The 18,087-nt window shown below is 40.8% G+C and overlaps 1 protein-coding gene across 1 annotated transcript in view; it reads left to right on the top strand.

Moving 5' to 3' along the window:
* The window catches only part of mkxa (mohawk homeobox a), a 35,028-nt gene extending 17,434 nt beyond the window's left edge, over nucleotides 1-17,594 (top strand). The window contains exons 6-7 of the mRNA XM_042510547.2: nucleotides 14,802-14,835; nucleotides 14,962-17,594. Of these exons, the coding sequence (XP_042366481.1) occupies nucleotides 14,802-14,835; nucleotides 14,962-15,169 (242 nt within the window). The 3' untranslated portion in view covers nucleotides 15,170-17,594. The remainder of the gene's footprint in view (nucleotides 1-14,801; nucleotides 14,836-14,961) is intronic.
* The last annotated feature ends 493 nt before the right edge of the window (nucleotides 17,595-18,087 follow it).

The following is an 18,087-nucleotide window of genomic DNA, read 5'->3' on the forward strand; positions in this document are numbered from 1 at the left end:
GTTAATATAATTTCTTGGCGCTGATGTGTCCCTCTTGGATTTCTCGGGCTCTGGCACTTTTACAGAAGTGTTACTCTGTTACATGCAAGAGAAGCTTTTGAATCCACACATGGAAAGTTCTCCGAGGCGGTGTTGACTCATGGGACGGAACACCTGCTGGGGCCCTCTCCGATGCGATCGCCCAGTTGAACAAACGAAACAAAAGCGAGGTCGAGAAAATGAAATTTTAATTCCACATCTGATCTCGCCGACGCAGACAGAGCAAATGAAAGAGGGAGGCAAGGAGGAATCATTCTAAGCTCGGGTTTGCATCATTTCCTCGGCCGTTTTTTTTTCTCTCTCTCTCCTGTGGCTGCACATTCCAGATATTTTTGTAGTGAACACATTCCTCTTTTACAAATAGTTTTATTGTGTTTTTATAATAAGAGAAAAATGTTTCCCTGAGTAGCAGATTTCACATAAATCAGCACTTATATAGTAAAACGGGGGGAAAAAAAGGCAGAATAAATCAGATTTAAGCTCTGTGAATGCCCCCCCCCCAACAACAGACAATGACAAAATGTCTGACATTTTCAGTAAGTAGGGAGGAAAAGAATTTGAAGTTGAAAGAAAGAGCGCAAACGGTGTCTCTTGGCACATTCTTTTGACGAATCCCTGCCTGCAAAAGAGTCGGGATTGGTCAAAGCAAAAGTGGTGTGCCTGGTAACCATCATCCCATTGGCTAAAAGTCCATTAATGCGCTGCTTGGCTGTTGTGGCCGCAGCCTGAGCCCACAGTGTTATCTGTGACTACAGAGGGCAGTCAGACGTGGCAGGAGATGGAGAGTGTAGATTTACCCCAGTGGAAAACTACACTTCTGCTGGCTTGAAAGGGCTCACACACTTGCGCGCGCACACACACACACAGAGTCATGTACCATTCAGCGGCCTCATACAAGCACACACATCCAGTACAAACACCCACACGCACACACACCTACAGGCCAAAGCCTGTGGGGAATTTCATTGAACACAAGGAGCAGTAGAATTCCATCACACATGCCAGGGGTTTCATGCCAAATTACCCTTTAATGGGATATTAAATGGCAGGAATCTGGCTCAATGTTTTTCTTCTCCCCCCGTACCAGATTTCGCCCCGTCCGATATCATATAGATCATTATGCGCCAAATAGCTCCAAACGTTTCTGCGGACGGAGACGGAGAGATCTCGGTCAGACATTTTACACGAGGTTGACACCGGTACATTTTCTCAGGTTCTCTCCTTTATGGACTCTGGTTACAGCTGAGTACAGAAGCCTGATGGTGAATGTAGAGCGCTTGCCAAAGCTTCTATTGATGTGGAAAAGTACCGATAGCTGAAAGCAAGTCAATGGCCACCAGCAAGTTTCCAATAATTTGATTTTCATGTGCCTCTTTCGAAAGAGCATCTATTAAATTAAGTTAATGGACATTTTTCTGAGTCCACAGCATCATGGCTCTGTGAGCTAAATGCTGTTGTTGGCATGCAGAAATGCTCAGAATGAAAATGTTAAAATGCTGATGTCCAGCAGATAATGTTAACCGAATTAGTTTGGGATGCTGACATTAGCTAATCAGCACTTAACACAATGTACGCTACACACAAGGCAGCCAGGAATGTCAGTAGTTTTGCAGATATTTGGCCATATTAATGGACAAATTTTGATTCCATGATGTCAGTATTAAAAGTCACCAAAGTTATTACAATTGATTCAATGGTACACATAAACTTGTGCACCAAATTTTCATGGCTAAATCCGTCCAACAGCTGCAGAGACATTTCATTTCAAAACAGCCTCATGGTGGCGCAAAATGAAAAGTCATGCTGCTTACATAACTGAAAAGCAATTTTAAATGAATCTTTATTTTTTTAGGCTACACATTAGTCCGTCAATATTTTAACACACGAAGAGGTTACAGCAGTTCTGTACAGCAGTACTAGCAAAATGCTGGTGTACACTAAAAGAATTTGATTGTCACTGCTAACATGCTAATATTTAGGGACTGTTGTTTATTTATTAGGGGGGAGGGGTGGTGCAACATGGGGGAGGCATGCCCCCCCAAAAAATGGAAAAAAAACCAAAAAAAAAAAAAAAACGAAAAGCAGTTTTGATTTTTGTTTTGGATAAAGGGAAAGACACACAACTTTAAATTGTTGTATTTTGTATTTATCGCTCTGAACCCCAAAAACCTGCTGCACATTATGAAAAGTTTGTTTTGTTTAAAAAATGCTAAAACAACATCGTGTTTCATTGACAGAAACTTTAGATTTTTTAAATTTCCGACTGCCCTGAAGACACCAACCAGATCTTGTTAAAAAAACAAAAAAAAATAAATAAATAAACAAAAAAAAACATTAAATTGATTAAATTGTGTGCTCTTGCATATGCCTACATGACAAAAACAAATGCATAAATCCAGGGTTTAATTTTCAACTTCAAATTTTTGAAGGTCCAGTGTGTGAGATTAGAACAAGATTTCACTTTAAAATCATCTTAATTTAACATATAAGCATTTTGATAGCTTATTTGCTAATAAGCACTAAATACAAAGTACAGGTAGGGCATTAGTTATATTTGATTATTAGCGAAAGTATTGGAAAAATAGACTGTGAAAAGTTAAAAACTGGCAAAATTACCTAATAACTATTATTTTTTTTGTCTTTTACTACAATTTATTGCAAAATGCATCAACCAGACATTCTTGGTCAAACTGTACAAAGCAGCAGTCACCTTTATTTTACAGTATTAGAAGGACTTATTTGTCAAGTCATGTGTTGTTCAACACATAGTTTTCTTCGAAATACGTTCAACGAAAACAGCAGTGTTTGACGGCAGCCGCTGAGATCCTGAGGGCCTTTTTAGAATTAGGTCACAGCAAGTGCCAGACAGTTATTGATTCCTGGAGAGTTTAGTGGCACTTAAGGAGCACTGGAGTCGTCCAGGTGAATGGAAGAAAAGTATTCTTAATGTGGAAAAAAAAGGAATGTTTGGATTTCTTGTCTTGAGGTAGAGAGGTAGAAAGATGTGATGGTTGTTCCTGATAAAAACAGATTTCTATCATGGCTGTTTTTTTTTGGTTTTTTTTTGACTAATAAGATACACTTAACTGGATTTCCTTTACCATTAATGTCTCTCTTGTTTCCCTGCCGAAGAGAAGCCCCGTTGTGATGATTTATACAGCAGTGTTGTTGAGGGATGGTGGCTGTTGTGTGTGTGATTTAGGACCCCGATGTGATGTTCGCTGACTGATGAACGGCGGTGTAATTTACTGTAGGCCACAGAGCAACAGGAAAGACAATGCTCGATGCGGGGCGGCTCTGTGACAATGAGCCACTCCTGGACAGTGATGGATGAGGACTCCTCATCTGAGGAATCCAGAGATGTGGATGGACTGGCTACGATTTTCTCTTTCCACAGTTTCATAGGAAAGGAGAAAGGGAAGACAGAGAGAGGAGGGGGGTTGGGGATGTTGTTCCAAGACAGACGCTTTTGCCAAGACTCACTGGGTTCAGGTTGGGCTTTAGGAATCAGTGTGTGGAAGGGATGAGAGGAGGGAGAGGGAGGCACTTGTTCCATCCAGATCTAGAGTTGAGTTTCTCCAGCAGCGGCCTGTTGGGAGAAGAAAGACAGCGTGGTGGCAGTGACTAAGAGACACAGAGACCGTGGTTGGAAGAAATGAGAGTGAGCATGTGTGTGTGTGTGTGCGGTTGTCTTTCTTTTCACAGAGATAGGGAGAGGAGGGAATTCTGTGTGTGTGCGGACAGCTGACCAGACCTCACTTTATTGTGGAGCTGTTTTAGGAATAGGACTTAGATTTAGAGGTTGCCTTAGAACAATTAACTCTTAAAGACCTGGTTGAGTATCAGCGTTATGCTGCATTTAGATAAGTTCCACAAGCTGTTTAACCCTTTGAAACCTGAGCAAATTGTTTTGAATTGTTTCAAAAACAGGAAAATGCAATGACCAACTTGGCAAGAAATATCCCCAAAATTGTGGTGATGAAAAAGGTGGGAAAAAATGACCTGAAATAATAATAATAAAAAAATAAAACTACAGAAAATGTCCAGAAAACTATATTCATTTTGAAAAGACTGCACTTTTTTGGGTAATGTTCTCATTTGGTATTGTTTTTAACTTTTTTTTTGTGCTTATTTTCAGGTAATTTTCTTTTCTTTTTTTTTTTTTTACTTTTTTCTTATTCTCAAGTACTAATTCTGTTTCTACTCTATTGCTATTCTCATTGCTACTTTTTTATTCTAATCACAGCTTTTTGAGCCATGTGTTTTTAAGTTGCCCCTTACCTTCTTTCCATGTTTTAGATAGAAATTAAACTAATGTGCTCAGGTTTCAAAGGGTTAAACTGATGTGAAATTAAAGCTCACATTATTTCATATATCGTTCATATTTTTGCACTTACCCCAAGATGTGTCTGGCCATGTAGATAGTTCTACTTTTAATATCCACTCTGGAAACCTCTTCCAGTGCAATAGAGGTGATTTGGGTTTTATTTGTGCTCCTCAGAGTATTTAAATTTTTCATTTAAATAACTTAACAGCAAGATGTTTTTCCAAAACCCTGTGTCCCCGTTATGCTGGATTATCCAGAGCCCTCACTGCCAACTGTTTTCTCTGGTAGTTGGAACAGGGAACCAGTGGCTCCAAACGTCTTAAAACTAAATAGCTTAATCTCAATTGTTTTGAAAAAAAAAAAAGAAGTTAGCAGTTTTTTGCCAAGCTGCTGTGCAGATTTTCAGATAAATACTAAACTCAATAAACAATGAAGTACGAGGAAGCATCCTAATGGTTCATTGTATTTCTTCCATAAGTAGATTGGCTTCTTTAAAGAACAAAAACACACACAACATCAAGCTATGTGTTTTTTTTTTGTTTGTTTTTTTTTTGTCTCAGTTGCTTTAAGTTTTGCAGCTGATAACTTTTGCAGACGAGTCATTCTGGCATATTTGTCATAGATGTTTGCTGCTTTTTTCTCTTGATTTTGAAGGCATCTGAATATGTAGTGCATGTGAATGTTGTGGTGAAACTGCACTTTAAAAAAAAGGAAATTCACATAACTCGTGGCACCATTTGGAACAGAGTAATGAGTCACTGTTTCTTTAGAGGGAGTTATTGTTGTTTCATTTTCTTCAATGCTGTGAGCACCACAAATTAAAAATTTGACAGCTATATATCACTAGGCTTATGTTGAAAATGGGTTGTTCCAAAATTTGGGTGAATTGAGCCTTCAAAGTCAGGCTAGAATGAGGATTTATTGTAAATTGCAAATAACCATAGGTGATGCAAAGGGTAAGGATTAGGTATATAATAAGATTAACAGCCTTGAACACACAGTATAAGTATGTGTAAGTGTATGTGTAAGTATGCATATGTGTTGGTGTGTGTGTACTATAGGCTCTGCTTTCTTGAAACAGATTGCAAACATGACTTTCAAATATAATTTGTAATTTTACTAAAGGGATTACACATACAGCTATGCATATGTGCACAGATGATACCACCCTGCATGGTAAATGCATGTGTCAAAATAAAAGCATAACATTAGCCTGCTCTTAAAGCCCCCACTCAAACAAGTGTTTTTTGGGTTACGATCTTTTTCAGCATGAGGATGGGGGGTATAATTCATCACCAGACTGCCTTTCTAGCAGACCTGTTTAAGTGATAGCATGAACAATAGAGGTCAGTCAAATATAAGTTACTTCTGAATGACTAATGCTTAGCTTCATTTTATAACTGACAGTTGATATGGGCAACTTGTTTGTTTGCAAGTTTTTTTTAACACCAGGAACAAGTTTATAAAATACCCTCAGTTTAAATCAATATTTCCTGTCTGTTCTTAATTACCTTTGAGCCCTACTGTACCGTTGCATCGACTTGGAGTCTTTGGGGCATTTTTTTGCCAGTGTGCTGCAACTGCAGCTGGTGGTTGCTTAGTAACTTTAATCCTTTACATAGCCTACTATAATTTGAGGATGTTCGAGGTGCATTGTGTAGGATTTAGGGGGATATATTGGCAGAAATAGAATAAATTAATAATTATGTTCATGTTTTTGTGTGTATAACAATCCGAAAATACGAATTGTTGTGTTTACGTTACCCAAGAACGAGCCATTTATATCTACACATGGAGCTGGCACTTGACTGTTGAGATTGCCATGTTGCACCACCATGTTTCTACAGTAGCCTAGAACGGACCAAAACTGCCTCTAGATAGGTCCGTTTGTGTTTTCACATTGGCCACCATAGGTAGCAGCCCCTCTGTGATGTGCAGCATAAAAAAAACTCTGTTTTGCATTATGAAACTACTTTATTCACTTTATATTCAAGTTTTACTTACCTGACCTGTTTATATTGTAGAGGAAGAGACCTCTGCTGATATTTTGGCTCCAGCGAAAAACCTGAACAATGAATACTGAAGAAATTCTAATCTGGAGAAGTTTCAGCTGGTTGCAATCTGCAATTGTCACCACTAGATGCCACTAAATCCCCCTAAATCTTCCTAAAACTGCTCCTTTAACTTACCCATTTGACAAAAACTTGGCGAAAAAGTTTCATAGGTTTTTGGACCTGGGTGGGTCCAAAAACTGAAAAAACAATCCCACATAATCCCAGAATATAAGGTCACTGTCTTGTTTTGCCTGTGACTAACACACTCCTACACTATGTGTGTGCTCTAGGAGTCACCAATAAAAAGATATATTTCGCAGCACATTAGCTGTGCAAATGGTCTGCGTCCGTGACATCTTTAATGTAGCTTTAAAACAATAAAATAAGACTAGCTAGCTCACAATGATGTTCAGTTTTGCTGCTCATACGTCGTCTGCCATAGTCATATGTCATCTTCCTGTTTTAGCAATAACCTTCTTTAAACTTCGAGTGCAAAATTGTAATAAAAACTGTTATTTGTATTTTCAGCGAACAGCGTAACTAATCAACATTGTCAGGACATGACTCAGAAAAATATTAAATATCATAAAAACGCCAAAATACACTGGAGTGAGGCTTTAAGTCTTTTAGCAGTGTGTCTCGATGATGTGGAGTCCTCAGTGATGTATATGAGAGGCTGTGAAGTGTCCTGCAGGGTGTGGCCGCTCCAACGGTGGGAACGACTGGGAGTTGGCAGAGGTGAGGTATAATCCTGGCATTAAGCTGCGGTTCAGCTTCATGTGAATGGAAAGGTGGATAAAAACACAGAGAGGGAGAGAAAGGAGGAGAAAAAAAAAACCCTGATGGTGAACCTCTGTCACTGGAAGATGGGATATTGGCTTCCGACCACTAAACAGAGGCTGGGTGCGAGACAAACAGAGAAGACAGCACCAGACTGAGACAGTGTTCATTCTAGCCGTCATCCTGCGGAGAAGTGTTAACAGACAAACATCGGAACAGACACTGTTTATACGCAACCTCCCTAACATAGAACTGGAAGAGCGCAGAATAATGAGCCCTCTAAACCTGATCGTTTTTAAATCATCAGCACGCCAAGGCTTTTAGACACACACACACAATCGGGTCATCAGATTCACAGCTGCCTGCCTAGTCAGGGAAACTGAGCCGCACTGCCCCGCTCTGTATAAAACACAAATTGTTTCCATTTTAAAAGCCGCGTCTAGAACAATGGGCTTCCATTGTGTTTCCCACGGGATAGAAGAGAGCCGAGAGAGGTTTAATGAGAGAGCAGAGGTGTGACATAGAGAGGACACACGCACGCTCAGAAATCCCCCAAGAGTGTGAGTGGGCAATTCAACCTACCACTGTGAAGAATTGCAACATAATGATGCAGTGAGTGCAGCTCAAACATATCATTTGGCCTCCAGCTCCCGAAAAAAAAGGATATTTTTGGGCACATGAAAACACTTAAAAATCTGAATAATGTTTACCCGTGGTTTCGGATTTTTTTTCTCCCTAATGTGTGTGTCTTGTGTACCGCAAACAACAACTGTTTATCCCCAGAGGATGTTACTGGGAAACCTGTGATGAGACGACTCGACTGGGAAGAGTCAAGAGTTTGTCTCTCTTGTACCTGTTATGTCAAAGCACTGCTGACATCTGTTCATCATCAGCGGTGTCGTTGCTCCAGCGGTGCGTCCTTGTTGTCATGAGGTCGGCATTTGGAGTATGAGCGGGGGGATCCTCAGATGCTATCTTCGTTTCAGTCATTTGTGATGATCGTTTTCATGCGATCATCTGTTGTCACGCCAAATCCCAATCCCAGATTCCTCGTGATGAGCCAGTTGGTTGCTTTTTTTGTTTGTCCGTGACACCCTGGCAGTTCGTGCGCACACACAAAGGAGAAGACACTCGCCATGACAACGTATTTACTTCTTCGTCGAGACGCTCTCCTCATTTTGGCTGATTTACGGGGGCCCTGATTACACTCTGTTTACTGGCACTCGTAAACACAATGACAACCTGGCAGTGCTTTAACATCTGAAACACTGTTATTATTTCTCCATCTAGAAAGAAGACACAAAGCGTAATCCTCATTGCTGGATCTTGGTTATCTGCCCTGACCGCAGCCACACACACAAACACACACACTCAAATACAGCAGTGTGTCATCTGCCGGGCAGACATGGAAAAAAAGCAACACAGAAAAAGAAAGGCAGCGGATGGGAGAGTCATTTTTGGGCAGTGGCTCAGTATCTGTCTGGCTCTGTCACTGTGTGTATGTTCTGTTTAATAGTGTAAGAGCTAATTATTCAATATTTTTTAAGTGATGAAAGTGTTGTCAGGGCAAAAGGAGAAGGCATTAAATTCACGCCGTGTATGATGTCTTTGGCTTAGTGAGTGGAATTGACAGTTTGGTTCTTTGGAGCCTCAGACTCCTTCGCCACCCGTAGAGACAGAAAGAGAAAGGGAGAGACATGGCTGGAGGGCTAATATAAAAGTAGCGTTGGCAGAGTGTAAGGTAGTGGAGTGCCAAGGCATCTCTAACTTCATTTACAGACTCTTCTTGACATTATAAAAAGCACGGATCGTTAAAGTAATAGATCTGGAAGCTCTGTGTCGCACCTCGTGCTCAAGACCCTGTGGCTTGGGCTGGTGTCAAATCAAAGATAGCATCTAAAGACGTCTCCATAAGTCGCCTGAAGCGTTAGTCATTTCTTTTTTGGTCAGAACCAAAAACATTTGGCTAAAAGTAAGAGGTCAACGCAGTCACATGTCTGCACATTCAGTAATTTGGATGTGACTTTGTATCTGGTGATTTTCATGACGCAGGCATTGCTGGAGGTAAAGTGCGGCTGCGAGATGAAACATTTTCTGGCTAGTGCGGAGTTATGACTCTCCTGTGGTGACAGTAAGTCCTGAATCATCCTCAGACCTCTGCTGGCCCGCCTGAGCAATCAAAGGAGCCGCGTAACGACATGATCCGTTCTCATGCTGACCTGTTCTGTGGTTGTTCAGGTCAGCAGCGAGCAGATTGTCGAGTCTGCAACGCCACTCTGGTTCTCATCAGGTGCTTTGGAGGAAATCGGCTTAGCTCATTTCCTTACTTCAACAATTGAGTTTGGATTTGCGTGTGTGTGCTTGTATGTGTGTGTTTCCAACTATCTGTCTTTCTCCAGTGGTGGAATAATCTTCTCATTCCAGTCAAAGTAAATGCATTTCACCTCCTTCCCAGTGACACAGTTTGATTCCTCTTTCTTTAACTTTTCTTTAATCGGGATATTTGTTAAAAAGTAATTGCTTTAGTGAATTTTTAATAGCTCTTTTTAACATTTTCTAGATCACTCATTTAAGCTATTTTTCAGAACAACTTTTGAGTTGCCAGGTGGTTAAAAAAACACTCTCTGCTTGGTGTTCATCCAGTTAAGTATTTTTTAACATTTACAGCTGCAGGCTTGATGGATTTGATTTATACAATTGTAACTTTTTACAGTCGCTGACAACTTTATTAAATACTTTATTAATATGCAGGCTTTATGGTTTAATAGAAATATTAACATTGACACAATGATCATTAATGGCTCATCATCAAACCAGTTTTTTCCCCACCTGGCAACCTAGGTGTTGCTCTTACTAATGGATCAATAAGGTATAAGTTAATTAGTTAATAATCATTAGTAAAACAACAAGTTACAACTTCTAAACCTTTTTTAAAGAGCAACTTAGGAGAAACCAACTTTTATCCACTTTTGAAATTTTTCTTTTGAAAGGGAATGATTGGTATTTTTTACTCTAGACTTGATTTCCCCATATGTTTGTGTCTAAGTGACTAATGGGAACAACACTTTGTGAAATTGGTTCAGTATGGAGCAGGAAACAGGTTGTAATGTCATCACTCGGTATGTTCACACTGTTCATTTAAATCCTTTCATAGTGCTTGTTTTTGCCACTGACAGGCTCAAATTTTATTATAAGTATTTGATAGCATTATGGAAAGGATCCCTACAGAGATAGACCTTTTTGTTTTAGAGTGAGATCGTTTTGGTTTCACAGTAACCAGACTCCTTTTTAAATAAATAGTGGGATCTTACTCTTATTCACTGGTCTACCTCTGTAGGCATCCTTTCCATAAATTGTCAGATACTTAGAATAACAATTTAAACCTGCCAGCTGCAAAACGAGAGCTTTTAATGGACATACGTTGATGCTGAAAACACGCCCAAGTGGTTAGATTGCAGCTTGTTTCGCTGCTGTTGGCTGTAGCACTCTCTCAGTACCAGACTAATTTTAAAAAAACAGTTATCTCTTAGACACAAAACACAGAAAAAAGGGTCCAGGTTAAAAACTACCAAACTTACCCTTCAACCTAACTAGATTTTTCTGTAGTTTCAACCACATGTCATGGCATTCATTGGCAGATGGAGTCAGCTTAGTTGTCTTCTTATGATCCAAGTATGGAACTTTGTTGTTGTAATAACAGACATTAGTAGCTCATGAGAGCGCCACAAAAAAAAAACACCAAACAAACTAGTAACTAGACTATGTTACATTTATGTTACATTTATTCAGCTGACAGTTTTAGTTCATTTTAACTTAACAAAGTTTAGTTTAACTAGACTAAACAAAAAATGTCACGCTTATATTACATTTATTTAGCAAACAGCTTAAGTTTAGTTCAGTATAACTAAACTGGACAAACTATGTTACATTATATTGAATTTATTTAGCTGATGCTGTTATTCAAAGTGACTTCCAATAAGCGCAGTCAAAAATGTGGGTACAACAGCACAAGTTGCAAGAATTGTGCATCATGTAAACTACATCAAGCTCAACAAACTTTCACACTGATATAAAAAAAACAAAAAAAAAAGATTAAAAATATTAATGCCAGTCTGATAGCTAGTATCACTCTTCTGATTAAATCCTCAGGAAGAAAGCAGATTACCTTTAAATGTAAAACTACCCCTTTAAAGTCCCGTCCTTCCTCTAATGTGCTCTGATCTTTTAAACACTTTATTTTCTTGTTTTATGGTCATGGGAACATTGTAAAGCCACTGAACACTTATTTTAGGCAACATGTGATTTTTGGTGGCCTAAGACTTGACGCTTATTCTAAGTCACTTTGGATAAGACCACCAACTGAAAGCCTGAAATGTAAATGTCATATAAAATGTGTGTGTGCGTGTGTGTGTGTGTGTGTGTTTATTTGTCTGGCTAATTCAGCCCAGCCCTTGGTTTGTGCAACAGGGCCTGCCTTGTTTATTGTTGTATGTTGCTAACAACAGCACCAGATGGTAATGATGATAGTCGACCACTCTCCTCCGCAGTCGTCTTAACAGGTGTAACCTCATTCCCTTTCTAATTTGTCAGCCCCCGCTTGTTTTCTCTCATTTTCACCCAGTTTTCTTCAAACGAGTCCATTTTTTCTCCTTTTTTTTGCCCTCTTATTGCTCTCCCTCCATTACCCCGCGGTGATGTTAAGTGAGCTAGTATTTTTGGACTTCCAGAATGACGCCAGAAACCATCAAACTTCTTAGCTTTCCCCTTTGGCGGTCCGTGAAACCCCACTGTCAGTGGAGCCCAAAGGCAACAGCAAAGTGGACCGAGCATTCAGTAGCAAAGTAGTAAAGAAAGAAAAAAACTAGAAAAAACAAGGAAAAAAGGATGATAAAATAATAAAAGGCTCTCCGTGATTTATTGCCGATTTATCGAGTCGTTGGCTCTGCTCTTGTTTTTAAAAATCTGAGTTTTAAATGTTTTAGGCACAGAGCTTTGGAAATTGAGTTTTTGTATGCAGTGGTGCATTTCCAGATCCTGGGGTCCAGGGCTCCCAATGGCAGGGGCAGGAAGGACTATAAGGTGGGGTGGGGGTGGGGGGTCCATAGGGTCTGGGTGGGCTCAAAAACACAGTTTTGTACGTTCTGAAAAGAGCATCTGGACAGAGGTTGCCTCACGCACACACTGGAAACACTTAAAGCTGTGGATGGAAAGACTCGCACACTGCACATGTCAGCCCACAGTGACTTCACAACACACAAAGAGACACTTTCTTCTGCATGTTGTTTGTCTTTGATGTCCCTGCTGTTGACCCTCTTGCCGCTGTCACCAACCAATCCATGCGCCGAGCACCATGGCAGTAAACACTGAGCTAATATATTCTGGGGGGAGCGTAAACAACACATGAAAACAGTGTAATTGGCCTGTAATTACAGAGCTGTGATTATGGAGAATGGTGCATATTTTTACTCAGGACCGATGTGCTTCCGAGCACTGGGAACAATCAAGAGAGGAGATGGAGAGTGCAGAGAGGACACTTTCAGAGATATTCACTATTTAGGCCAAAACACACCTGCTAAATATATAAGTTTGAAAAATGGCTGAAACATAGAGGATAAGAAAACATAGGAGACGAAGACAAGATGGATAACAGCTTTCAAAAACAGCTTTTGAAAAAGTGGACGGGGTGCTTATTCCTGACATAGCACAGAGTCACCCCTTATTAAAACATAGACGGGAAACATTGCATTTGTTTTGGCTGGGCTGCAGAAGAATGGTCAGTACCTGGATCAGGGGGTATTACAGCAAATCGCTGTAGCAAGTGGAGGACAGAGGACGAGGGACCTGAGGAATATCAATAAAGGGGGAAAGGGACTCGCTGATGAAGCAAGATAAAGGCCGAGGCAAAGATAGGACAGCGGGGAGTTGTGGCCAGACGAGAATGTGAGGATTTTGTTGGAACGCTTTGACGCACTAAAACCTCAAATCTAACTCTGTGGTTTGTACTTTCTGGGTTATCATGTCCTCATCTCCCTCTCACACGTGCACACACATTCTTCTTCTGTCTAAGAATCATCAACAGGAGAAAAATGCTTAGAGTGAAGTCCATCTCTCTCAGTGGAATACACCTATTACAGAACGAACGGGAAAACTACAGGAAATTTCATAATCAGGCCCATATTAGCCCGAGGTCTTTCAAACCCGGTACAGTCAGCGCGGGTCATGCTACACGGGAACATTTTTGGAGAACAAGTGAAGAACAGAGCAGGGCGTTGGGAATAATTAGGCACTTATGGCAGCTTCAACAAGCCTGAACGCTGGATCCACATCTTTGGAAAGTCTATGAAGGGTTTTGGCGAGGTTAGAGGTGACAGAGCAGAACGGTTAAATCTTGTGCTCCGAGTTTTGAGTTTTGGCTCTCCGTCTTTGTGGCTGTCTGCGACGATGCTAAACCCCAAAACACAATGTCCTCGCACAACCTTTTTCCAGTGTAACAATCAAGGGGACGAAATTCCAGCGAAAATGACGGGTGCAGATTTTCATTAGCAGGAGGGAACAATCAGGAACGCCCGTCGACTATTGCACTGTGGTGATGGTGGCGAAAGGAAGGGCTTGTAAAAATGGCAGGTTTAGACATTTGTTTTACAGGGGAATGTGGCGTGGATGCTGCAAGGGACTGGTTATCCCTACTGGGACATCAGGAAGAAGGACCTAGTTAAGACGAACTCTTTTGAGCGTTCCTAGGTCAGCCAGTCATCTATACCTGGTCACGACTGAACTTCTTAAAAGCTCAAAGGGCCTTAGCTGTTTGTTTAGTTTACTTTAAGAGAGCGCCTGGAGGCTGCACGGCTAGGAAATCCAGATGCTCTGCTCTCTTTTAATGCCTCATGAAACGCCAAGCCTGTGTCATCATATTCACTGCTGGGCAAAAACCCTACCTAGAGCTGGACCCGAGACAGAAGACAGGTTCAGCGCAAACACAAATTAACCCACACACACACGCCGACGTGCACATGGTCTTTCTCTCCGAGTGAGCAGCATGCTGAAGTAAACACACTGGTTGCCCTGAAGAGAAGTTTGGTTTCATTGTTTAATGACTTCGCTATTCCCCACTAATGTTTTACATATGAGATAGAGATTGCTCCCATTTGAGGAGAAAAAAAGAAGCAAGCAGACATCCATCTTTCTCTCACTGACTCACTTGCTGCCTTTTCATTCCCACTCAAATCTTTTACGCTCAGTCATTTTCAATCTGATTTCCTCAGACAACTCAATTACGCTGGCCGGGGCCCATTTGTTTTCGAACAAAATATTAGGGAATGGAGTTTATGACTCATAAGAAACATCTTTCAACTCGATCCTATTAGTCACCTTGTTTCTTGACGGCTTCTTGCAAAACGTCTTTTTTGTCCAGCATCTGAGTAAAGAGAGAAAACAGAGCAACACATGTTTGCACAGGACAGGGTGTACGCTTACAGTACAGACCTCACACAGAACCACGCACACACATCCCGAGCCTGTATGTTCAGCTAGATTTCAATAAATCCTCATTGACCCCGAAGAACTCTGCAAAACTAACCTTTTTTTTCTTCTTGTACTTTCAGAAACCACAGACCATGGATCAAGTAAATGTGACAAGTGAGTGGACTTTCCTTTACCTTACAGATCAATTTCAATCTATTTTCCCTCATTACAAGCTGAACTTGACCTGTAACTCTGTTTTGTCCTTTGCCGTGCATGATTGCGTGTTCCTCTGATCATCAGTGGCAGCAGTGGCGTCGGAGTTGCGCAGAAGGAAAAGGTGAAGGGCAAAGACGAGACGTACTGGAGGGAGATCAACGCCGCCATGGCCTTGACCAACTTGGCGCAGGGGAAGGACAGCGCCTCCGGGACCACCAGCTGCATCATCCAGAAGTCGTCCCATATAGCAGAGATCAAGACTGTTAAAGTGCCGCTGATGCAAAAATATTAACCCTGACGTCATCCTCCCAACTCTCTATGCAAACCAGCAAAACATTCCTGTTTCAGCAAACTCGCCCGAGTCCAAATAGACTCCCTCAGCAGTGAAAAAAGAACTATAGGGAGGGGGTTGATGTTTGAGGCGAGGAAGCGTGGAACAAAAACTTTTTTATTGGTGTCTAAAAAAGTGCAAAAGAGGCCTTGACCATCATATTCTTTGCTGGGTTGACAGACAAATGTTGAGTTTCACTGCAGTATTTCCGAAAGCAAGACACTTTTGTAATGTTAACTTATTTTTGATGATTTTTTTTATTTCTCCTTTTTTTAATGCTACGAAATTTGTATTTTGCCGAAAGTGCCTTTTGTTATTTAGACGAATAACTCGCTGACTGTGGTCAATGCAAAGTACAGATATTGAGGTGCCTCTTTATACTAAGTGTCAAGATTCAGGATTTGCCTCGCGAATGAAAACTCCCCCAGAACAGCCTGTGCCTTAAGGTCTGAATGAGCTCACCATCTGAGGCACTGATGAACTTAAATAGCATCGTAGAATATTTTCAGCAGTAATTCCCTGAAGGCATCGTGCTTATTTCGACTGGAGTGTTCATTTTGACTGTAAACCGAACACTGTTTTGTCTCAGTCAGCCTCTTGCTGCTGTCAGGCCAACAAAAAACGTCGGAGATAAGTTGCCCTAACGTGAGCAGCAGATGGATAAACAGCGCACCATGTCAACATGTCGGCCTTGGATTTCATCACCCAGCGAAGGATTCCTTTCTTATCGTGGCTTTTAGTTGCTGAAATGTGCACAAACGCTCAGCTGGACCCAGATGAAGTCACGTTCACCCACGAAGTGACACACAGATCTGCTTCAATACAGTAATCTGTTCCGACAGAAGACTGACATGACCTAAAAGGGATGTTTTCGCTTTGCATATCAGTGTTTTATGTGGACAGTGTTGCCTTTTCACATGTTTGTGCTCAGAACAAGATAGTCCGGAGTGAATGAAAAAAAAAAAGCACTACGAGCTCCCCCAGCCTTTTGATCCTCAGCCCTCTCAGCTGTTTAGCATTACATTCAAATTGCTGTTTACAAGAAGCCAGAGGATAGACTTAAAAGTTTGACTTTCTCCCCTTTGCTTTTTTTTTCCCCTGTTTGTTTGTCTTCAAAAGTACATTTCAGTATTATCTATTTGTCGGCCAAGCAAGTGTTCAAAGTGTTACTGTCAGTCTGTATATGTGTGGTCGTTTTGTTTTTGATCAGTACTCGGTTTCGCTTAACCGTACCGCATTAAGAGTGTCTTTCGTCATCCAATGGAAAGTGTCTCTTTTCTAGAAAGTGCATATGTTATAAACGTTTGCGGCGAATGATGCCAAGTTCACAAACTGGGGGAAATCGAGTTGGACTTATGGGAGAAACTAAAGTTGGCTCCCTTTGCTGACTTTTTAATTTTATGTATATCTTTAAGGTACTGTTTATGTGTGTCAAAATGTACACTCCTTCATAAATTGTGCCGTTTTTATTTTTTTGACAGCCCATACTGTGCTTATGGTCAAGGACTTTGAGAGGGAGTGAAGCTGCACAAAGTGACTTTTTGACCTTTTTTATGTCTTGAATGTGCAAACTGTTAGAAAAAAAAGCTGCACTTACAGTTCTTGGTTTTCAATCAGAAAACACAGTCTCCATTGAGAACTTATGGTGTTTTTACATTATGGTTAAAAGAAGTTAAAAAAAAAAGAAGGACAACCCTATATTATTCCAGTTAGCGTGCCTATGGAGGTATAATGAAATCAATCGCACTAGCCAATCCCCAGGCACTATTTGCTTATGCAGTGGGGGCTGTGGGCTCCCACATGTGTTTTTTATACACCTGATCCAGGCTGGGTAGCTGCGGGGTAGTGCCGGGCCCACTCCTTGTGTTTCCAATTGCACCTCTGAACCTCTGGACCACTCGCGACCCTCACACCTCACACGATACCCGCTTGCTGGGAAGAGAAAGAGCGAGGGAAGGAGGCTTCAGAAACAACAGAGCAGCCTTTGTTGTTCCTACCGGCAGTCACTCCCCAACGACGACACCAGTTCTAACAAAAGGGTTTCCACGGCCGAGACTTTGGTACTGTACATGCCTTTCTCCAGCACAAGCCCTGCTTTCACAACCATGCTGACAAATGGAAAGCAACGGTATGTATTAAAGCCTATAAATTATTATTGCGGACTTTGTAAAAACAAAGTGGTGACCATAGTTTGTTTTTTTATTGTTAAGTTATATAAATTGAGATTTTTTTTTTGTTTGTTTTGATAGAGACTGGATTTTCAATCCAATGACCAAATGCATATCTCCTTGTATTGTCCGAGTTGCTCTCATGTAAAATTTCTTTTATAAAAACAGTTGTTACTTGGTCAAAGCAAATAATGAATGAATAAACCTCTGAATGAAATGAAAAGGATCTTGTGTTTTAATGTTAATTTTGTTTTGTTTTATTTAATTTAATTTATTCATGTATTTACTTTTTAAAGTTTAAAGCCACATGGGGACAGCAAAAGAAGCTGTAAACACAAAAAAAAGACATATATTGACATAATGCCATCTTATAGATGGTTAACATGTTTTATTTTGTACATTATCTGATGTTGGTTTTACATTGGATTTAGTTGAAAGCCTGGTGCTTCTCATAGAAGGGTCCCTTTGGTGTTGATATCATACGCCAAGGGGTTGCCCCTAGATATGGAGAAACAGCGTTTATTTGAAGTGGTGTTTATGTCCTCCTGACATTTGTGAGTCCATCAGTCACGCTCCTTTTAGCTCTGTTTTGGTCTCTATCAACTTCTTGGAAACATGTCTGGCACTTTGGCTGCTAATTGCTCCTCTTTGTTTACTAGTTTCTGCTGTCTATCTGTTGTTTGGTGCTGGCCAGGTGGTGTGCAACTTAAA

This window comes from Plectropomus leopardus, chromosome 21 (assembly GCF_026936395.1).
Source record: "Plectropomus leopardus strain MGB_pleo_1.0 chromosome 21, ASM2693639v1, whole genome shotgun sequence".
NCBI classification, from domain to species: Eukaryota; Metazoa; Chordata; class Actinopteri; order Perciformes; family Serranidae; genus Plectropomus; species Plectropomus leopardus.